The sequence below is a fragment of the Apis dorsata genome, unplaced genomic scaffold (assembly GCF_000469605.1).
Source record: "Apis dorsata unplaced genomic scaffold, Apis dorsata 1.3 scaffold_365, whole genome shotgun sequence".
Taxonomy (NCBI): domain Eukaryota; kingdom Metazoa; phylum Arthropoda; class Insecta; order Hymenoptera; family Apidae; genus Apis; species Apis dorsata.
The window spans coordinates 833,367-842,487 of NW_006263630.1; the positions used below are offsets into that span (position 1 = coordinate 833,367).

Consider the following 9,121-nt stretch of genomic DNA (forward strand, 5'->3'; position numbering starts at 1 on the left):
TTCCGCTTTAACCGGACGCTGCCTGCGGTCTCCCCAACGAACTTTCGTCCGCGCGCGATTTTCCAAATTCCACCCGAATTCGCTCACGAGATGAATTCTGCGAGAAGTTTCCATCTGACCTAAAAAAATAATTTCTTTAGAAAGAGAAAAATTTCAGATGCTATCATATCCTAATTAAAATAATCAATTTTCCGTGAGTCGAGTTAATCGTCGTCAATTATTTTTGCTAAACGTTCATTGCTTTTTTAAATTTTAAAACGAATAAATAATGTCGTTCAAAGTCTCAATTTTTCATACATAATATCTCAACTTATAGATCTCGATTGTCGAGAGCGAAATAAATTTTAAAAGTCTTTATTAGATTCTTATTTTCATTATTCACGCGAAAGGGAGATCCCAAACAGGGGAGCGAAAGAATTCTATTTTCGCACGATGTAAAAGAAATGAGTCGAGCTTTACTACTATATAGGTGTTAAAAGTTATTAAAAGTTAAAAAGTTTCGTTTCAATTCGGTATCGATGGGCAGCTTCGCTCGAATTTTCCTTCCAACCTCTCCCTCCCCCGCTTTCCTCCATCCCTCCCAACAATGTTCTCCCGACCCGTACACCGGTATTATATCGCTCTGATCTATCCGCCTTCCTATAAACCCCACCCTTAATATCGTCCCTCGAGTAAATAGTTTCCAGTTTCCTGTCGTCGCCGCCTTCGACCGCTATCTACCATCAATTCTGAACATTCAGAGGGGTCGTAAGATAACCACCGTGCTCATGGATATATACTGCGCCGTGAACTCTCCGCAGCACGATGATTTTCTCACTTAAACCGTCCTCAAACTACACGATCGAGCGTATGCCGGCCGTAAAACGGTACACGTAACGATATTCGCGTGTTATCGATTTGCAAGGCGAATTTATACGAGGCAAATGAGGAGGGAACGTATCGTTACGATTCTTCCTAAATAATGAAAATGATCGAATGAATTTTTAATGTCGCGTGATACAGTATTTTTGTTTTTAACAAATAATTGTTAATAAGCATTGTTTTTCTTTATGATGATAAATGGATAGATTTTTCTCATTCTTTAAAAAAGATTTGACGTTCGAAAAGAATATTCCTTCTCTTTTTTACGAAATCGATAGAGATATTAGGAAGAATAGTTGATGTCGAACGCGTGATCGTGAAAATCGAGTTTTCAAAACTGATCGTACGAAAAAAAATTTGTTAATTCTGGGACTGGATAGAAGGGGGAGGAAATGAACTATCGATAGAGAATTATGCGAAATGAAATGGAAAATTTTTTCATTTCCGTATTAGCTTTTTACGAAATAAAATTTCGATACATATTCGAGTACATATATATTCCGATTATTTCTATTCAATTTCCATTCTTTTTTTTTTTTTTTCCCCGGTTAAAAAACAGAACAGAATTTGAAAATGCAATTTTTACTCCGCACTCTTTATTTATTTTCGTACGTGGAATCCTTCGTATCTCCATTCAGTTGAGAATTCTTCTACATTTGACAAGTTTTCAAACTCGATTTCCACGAAAACGAATTCTCACACGAGAAAATGTTATTCCTTCTTTTCAACTTATCTCTACATGTAGAATCACACTCAATTTTGATTGCGCCACCAAGAACCACTGGAAACTATTTCCAGAAACTACCTAGTTCCAGAAACTCGATATATTTAAAAAAGAAAAAAAGAAATCCGACTCGATAAATTGATTTACTTTTAATAACCACCACCAATTAAAATATTTAACCTGAATACCATCATAATCACCATGAAAATGAATCAATGAAAAACCGGAAAGGCGGGATAACAAGTTCGCCGAATAAACGGATTACTCTTTTCGATAATTTTATCGATAAAAAAAAAGGAAAAAAAATTCAATCTCCCTCCGATTCCTCCCATAAAAATTCGCATCGAAGCGCCGCCTAACTTTGTACAAAAGAGGGCCGTACGTACCTTCGCAAATGGTAACAAGTTGCGATTCGTTTTTCAGAAACAATTTACCAAGAAAATTTATTAATTCGAGGGGCGATCTCGTCGAGACTCGGGGGAAGGGAAATGGCGGGGAGAGGGAGGAATATTGGAATCAGAAACGGCCCCCGTCCTCGCCTTCACGTTTGCTAAACTGCAATCCGAAAGTTATTACCTAATGACCTAATTACTCACTCCGCGATGACGTTTCCCGCTTCTCCCGATTCCAATCCAAAAGTGGAAACTTATTAACGAGGATGGAATGCGACGAGGGAGCATCGACGTTAAGGAAAGTTTGTCCAACTTCGCGGGGACAACTTACGTAGCTTCTTTCCTCAGATTCGAAGGAACGGACGAGGGAGATATTGGCCTAAAAAATTTATTTCTCTTAATTAGAGAAATACGTACGCCCTTTTATTTCCCCAAATTCACTTTTTCTCTAATTGGTTGACAGTTATCGATTATTTCTCACGATCACGGTTGTACAGAATAATTCTGGGTAAAGGAATTGATGCTTCTTGATTGTTTCTCGAATAAATTGTCATTTTCGAGAATAGGATAGCGGAAATTTTTGAAGAAAGTTTGTCCAACTTCGCGGGGACGTAGTTTCTTTCATCAGATTCGAAGGAATGGATGAGGGAGATATTAGATTGGCTTAAAAAATTTATTTCTCTTAATTAGAGAAATACGTACGTATAGAAAATTCTGGGTAAAGAAATTGATGTTTCTTGATTGTTTCTCGAGTAAATTGTCATTTTCGAGAATAGGATAGCGGAAATTTTTGAAGAAAGTTTGTTCAACTTCGCGGGGACAACTTACGTAGCTTCTTTCCTCAGATTCGAAGGAACGGACGAGGGAGATATTGGCCTAAAAAATTTATTTCTCTTAATTAGAGAAATACGTACGCCCTTTTATTTCCCCAAGTTCACTTTTTCTCTAATTGGTTGACAATCATCGATTACTTCTCACGATCACGGTTGTACAGAATAATTCTGGGTAAAGGAATTGATGCTTCTTGATATTTTCTCGAATAAATTGTCATTTTCGAGAATAGAACATTTTTGATTCTAAGATTTTCTGCATAAAATGGTACACGTAGTTAGAATTTGATGAAAAATCTTCCTCTCAAAATCACTCGACCATAACCTAAAAACATTTTTCGTTAGAAAAAAGTCACAACTTTCTGAATAATCGAAAAAGCGAATTTTATCTACCTCGTCTTGCTACACAATTTTCGGAAAATTGCACGAATAAAATGAAATATCATTCGCCAATTCGATCATTCGTTCCCGGAAAAATGATATCCAAGAAATAAATTCCAAGAAGAAATATAACGGGCAATCCTTATACAGGATAAAAAAAAATAGAGAGAACTTTCGAACCCTCGTATTTTCACGAGTCTTTCACAAAAATAGAAATAGGGATGCAGCTGCACGACGAAGGAGGAGGAGGAACGATCCGGTCCTCCTCGATTCCAGGAATGGGACGAAGGTTTTAAACAGGGAATAAAGAAGGAGGGAAGGATTGGTGCACGCAGTCTCGACGGGTTTAAAAGTTTAAGAAGCTGAAAGTACGTAAGCTCCCCCCTCCCGTCCCGTAAATGGAAAGACACAAATGTATCCTGGGAGCCGGTAAACAGCAGTCGTGGCTCGCAGTCTAGGCCGCGGTTCAATATAAATGTAAATTGGAACAGATTCGAGTGTGGAGCGGAACACGGAGGAGGAAAGGGGGTCCAACCGACCTTATATATATACCTCGAAGCCCAGCATCTTGGAATTCTCTTATCACTATCGAGGATAGGTCTACACACCTGGAATCGACGCGGGGGAAAATTTTATTCGCCGTCCAAACCGATGGAATCTGACCCGTCGAGGGCTTTTGTTGACGTAGAGTCGTTCGAATTACTTTCGATCTTCTGCTTATAAAATTGAAGATCGAAGCGCGAAGGGAGGGAGAATTTCTTAAGGAAGAAATTCTTCTCGTTCTTTTCGCGATTTTTTTTTATTATTGAAAAATATAATCGGATTCTTCTTATATTTCGCGAAATCCTGGAAATTGATATTGAAAAATATTCGTAGTTTGTTTAATTACAATTTTCAAAGTGTGAGCAGAAAAAGTACAGAATAATCTTTCTTTCTATCTCAATTTCTTTGTTATTCTTACGTTGTTGAAGGATGGTTTACATTCGCGATTCGATCCAGGATCCAGGCGAATTTAATTCCGCCAATGAAACGAATAAAGAGAAATTTACAATTGAGATTTAATAACACTCGAGAAAACAGGGTTGAAGGAATATTGTTAATTCCCCGGGAAAAAGCCAAATAATACCAATTGAACCTGTTGGCTCGAAACGATCCTGTTTTCTTTCCACCCCCTTGCACAACATTTACCTTTCTCCTCCTTCTTATTAGCTCCCGCCGTCAAGCCGAATTTCAACGATCCTCTTTTACGCGTAACTTCAGAAGAAATACGAAAGGAAAAACAAAGGTAAAAGAGAGGAATAAAAAAGATAAAGAAAAGAAAAAAGAAAGAGAAAAGAAAAGATCCGAAACGAAACAACGAGAGAGGAGAATAAGCGAGAAGAGAAAGAAGAGCGAGCGAAACGAAAAAAAAGAAAAAGCAATGAGAAGGAAAAAGACTCGAGGAAACAGTCCATTAACAAAGAAAAAGAGAGAGAAAGAGAGCAAAAAAAAGAAGATAAAGATTCGAGAAAACGAGAAGGAAAAAGAAAAAAAGAAAAAAGACGGGGAAAAAACGATGCAATGAGCAAAGGACGAAGAACGATAGATAACTCGTGAAACGAGGATGGAACGTAAGACGGTTCTATCGCGCTAATCTGGACACGATCAGAGGGAGAGGGGAGAGGAAGGTGTAGCGTTAATCTCGTTCGAGCACGAGGCAAACTCACCTTTCCCGTTACCACTGTCCAATCTGAAGTTGTCAGGGCCCTTTTGCCCGTCGACAAGTTGACCGAGCCCCCCGGAGAGGTAACCTCCTTCTTCCCTGCCGTCGTACGTCCTGTCGGAAAGGTCAACCTCCGAGCCCCTCTTAATTCCTTGGGGCATGGAATACGACACCAGACCCTCTGCAACCAGAACAAAAAAGGGGTTGCAACAACAGGGGGATGTTGCGAGTGTTGGCGTCGCTCGTGAATCTATGTATCGTCAGGAGGACGTTTCAGACATTTCCTTTATAAATCGCTTTATAAATCGTGATAAGATTACGGCTCGTTGAACGGAACGTACGTAATAAAGAGGGAGAGAGAGAGAGAGAAGGAGAGAGGAAAATTTTTTTCGAATCTGGACAACGGTGGCTTCTTCTGAGAATTTTGTTCGACTTTCTTCTTATAGTTATAGTTATTGAGCTAAGAAATCGAAATAATGAAATTAAATAATGGATAAAATTTCTCGTAATTACGTTCATCTAATTCTGATTTGTCGAATGTCGATTTAAATGGAGAAATTTTAAAGTAAGTGGATCGTATGTTATTGGACGGATTGACAGATTGGATTGATTTAAGGAAAATTTTATATTCGTTTAATGACAGTTTAAAGCTTCGTGTAAATGATATTAAACGAATGAATTCACGAATCTCTTTTTTTTACCCGTTAATTGTCCAACAATTATTGACAGTTTCGGCTGAAGTTTTTAAAATTAATAAACCAGTAATACTGATCTTAAATTCTTGAATCGAAGACGATCGATTTTAGTCGCGAATCATACGAAAATAAAAGATATAGAGATAAATATAGAGATATTTGACACTTGACGGATTGAAAGTTTACAAATAAGGTAATAATTGGCGAGTGGATTAAAAGCTCGATTTAATTTAATATTCGATTCAAAAGAGATAAAAATCCATTTCTCTACTTATTAGCTCAATCTGATTTCCTAATTTGAAAAGCTTTTATTGAAGAGATCCGGAGAAATTGAATAATTTAATCTTTGCACGTCCTCATCAAAGCGTCAACGCTCCACTAAATCCTGGTGTTTCTCACGATACGTACGGAGAAATTTTTATTCGAAGACGAAGAAATGGACAGATGTCGATATGGAAGAAAGACACGGCACAAGTTTCGATGGCGACGCGCGAAAAATAACGAAATGCATTCTTAATGTTCGACTGGAACGAATATCGGAGCCGAGAATTGGGAAGAAACGAGATTAAAAGCTCGACAGTATTAACCATTAGCAAAAAAAGAAAAAATATATATATAATCATAATTAACAAATGGAATAAAAATGGAACATTTTATATTCGATTAAAATCTCAAAAAATCCTATCAAGGATGTAAAAATAATTCGATATACTTCGATTACATTTCAACGAAAAGTTCTTAAATTATAATTCTATCTTGGACGATTCTGAAAAATTCATTATTTCGAAATCATGGAACGGTGTCGAAAATTAAAAAATTAAAAAAAAAAATAGTAAAAGAAATTGTGTTAAATCATGGCTCGTATGTTCAATTAGCTATTATCGAATAAATTCTTTATTACGAGGATTATACTTTTTCTAACTTATTTTCCGTTGCAGATATCCCATTAAAAAATAAAGTAGTGAAATGGCAGCGATTTCGTTTTTTTTTTATTCCTTTGTTTTCCGATAAAACGGCGCGATAAATTCCGAGCGCAATAAAAATACCGTATCTATATTTATCATGGTGTTGTTTCGCTTTATACCGCGAGGCGAACAAAGGGGTGAGAAAAAAAAATGAGCCAAGAAATATATATATATATATATATAAATACTCACGTATACGTACAGGTGCACGCGTGTAGAGAGAGACACGATTGCAGTAATTTCAACTACACAATCACCGTCGGGGCATATGGAAAATATTTTTGTTCTTGTTACAGTAATTGCACCACCGGCTGCCACCGAAATTGAATACGGCGCAGTCGTTTACGGTGATGCTGTTTTTCACCGGTAACGACGCCCCCAATGAAAATATCGTTCACTTGATAATTCGAACCACTTTTTTAACCGTCTGCCGTCCTATCATTCAACCACGCGCGCGGTCGATAAAGGGGGATCGATAATGGGAATAATGGGATATAGCAATGTTTACCAATTGCTTTTTCCACTCGCGGGAATCAAAAAGTGAGAAATAGTAATAGGAAGAGAGGAAATGTCAGAAATTTTAAAAGACGGCGCGATGAAATTTGATTTTCATAATTGGATTTGAGAATTCTTGATTCGAATATATACAGATTTAAATTTCCTTTCAATTTCTCAAATATAAAACTTTTTTGAAATTCGGATTGATAGTTAATTTTGATTAATTAATTTGATTTTGATCAGATATATTAGATCTCAAATGAATCATCCGAGTATTTAACGTAAGATAATAATAAGATTTTTAATTTGGAATTTAATCTACCAATTAGAAAAAAGATAGAAAGTTTCATAAATGCAAATCTACATTACTGTGACCGACGATTCAAATTGGGGCCCCGTTCGTTGGGGCCCAGTTGCCGTACAAATCCAGGGCAATAATCACGAACATTGGAGTTCTCGAGAATCCTTTCAAGAGGGTTCAGATTAACGCAACACACCTGTACACCCGATCGATCGATCGAGCTCGTAAATCTTCCCCCGTAATGCGGCTCCCTTCAACTCGAAACCGGGAATCTTTCCGAGCTTATAAGAAACTGATAGGATAAAGGGTGCCCACGAGACCTTGATGTACCTCCGTTTCTCATGTTATTCCATTGCCACGTCGTTTAAACCAATTTCGCGAATAAGACCCCCCTTTCGTTTCGTATTCAAACTCTTTTAATTTAATTGCAGAGTTGATCGTTACCTAAATTAATTAATTTAGTTGAAATTTCGTAGAATAAAATTACTGTAAATAACAACTTTATTTAAAACTTACTGGAATAATAAATTTACTCGTAATTACTATTCTATTATTTTCCACAATTATCTGCAGTTATTCGATGCTTTGAATAATAAATTATTCGAGTGACTTGATTCTTAATGTCAAAATTTTTGACTCCATCTCTGATTTATCGTCTCGATGGAAAGAGAACGGAATTATGATAAACCGGAAACGGACATAGCGCGGGAAATACGTCGTCTCGTGCGCACCTCTCCATCGATAAGATGTTCCTTCTCCTCCTCCTTCTCTTCCTCCGATTCGATAAAAAGAAAAGTACCAACGTGATAAAAATGCTGGAAATCGTGGCAGCGTTCTTTTCAATATTTAGGGTTGGACACGTATAAGAGGGAGGAAGACGTAGGAGGCGGTTATAAATATCACTCACCGGTCCATGGACAACCGTAAAGCTCGACTCGTATGCACACCATACGCATGTGGGAGGTGTAGGGGATGAAACGGACCTTGGTTGCGACGATCGCCGGGTCGAACAGCTGCTCCTTCTCCGAATATGGATTATTGTTGCCTGCCAGAAGCTGGAAATGAAATTTCAAAGTTATCTTACCTTTTTTATGCTAATAAATTTAAATACTAATAAATTTTTTATAATAATAAATATCCGACCAAATTTGAAAAAAAAAGAATAATCAACGACTCTAATTATATCCTTCCTCGATCCTTGTATCTCACAAAGATATAGAATCTTCATTCCAATATTTTTTCGTCAGAATATCAAATCAATCGAATCGAATAATAGATAACAGTTTTAATAAATGTGAAAAAGGCATCGGTCTATACGTGTTCACAACGTGTTCGACGAATCTCATTTTCCGGATTAACGAACAACGCCTCGAAAATCCCCTCTAAATGTAAATTTCCCCATTAAATCTGTAATGAGAAGAAGCCGTTGGAATTTGTTGTTGTTGTTCTCATTCCGAGAGCCGATCCCTCCTTGTTCCTACTCCTTGATCCGTCACGAACAATGCCGTTCGAAGAATAAAATCGAGACATAAACTTTCGTACATTTCGTACAGGGAGTCAAATCGCGAGGGAAACGAACGAACACGAACATAGAATAAATAAATGTGTAACGCCTATTTGCGATGGTGGCGTGCAAACGTGCTCGCGCACAATTTCGATTTTCGTTTGCCTTTCCACTCGGATTAGGATCTCTCTCTCTCTCTCTCTCTCTCTCTAACGGGGGCCCGATCCGTTATCCGATACGAAAAATACAGAAATCTGATACATCTGAC

The 9,121-nt window shown here is 37.4% G+C and overlaps 1 protein-coding gene across 4 annotated transcripts in view; it reads right to left on the bottom strand.

Annotated features, from left to right (window-relative positions):
* LOC102673299 (discoidin domain-containing receptor 2) overlaps nucleotides 1-9,121 on the bottom strand; it is a 234,385-nt gene that overhangs the window by 55,049 nt on the left and 170,215 nt on the right. For 3 of the 4 annotated variants that reach the window (XM_031511946.1, XM_006618672.2, XM_006618673.2), the window contains 2 exons: nucleotides 8,257-8,404; nucleotides 4,895-5,071 (listed from right to left, as the gene is read on the bottom strand). In XM_031511946.1, coding sequence (XP_031367806.1) covers nucleotides 4,895-5,071; nucleotides 8,257-8,404 — 325 coding nt within the window. The remainder of the gene's footprint in view (nucleotides 1-4,894; nucleotides 5,072-8,256; nucleotides 8,405-9,121) is intronic. The other variant, XM_031511947.1, reaches the window with a different exon arrangement.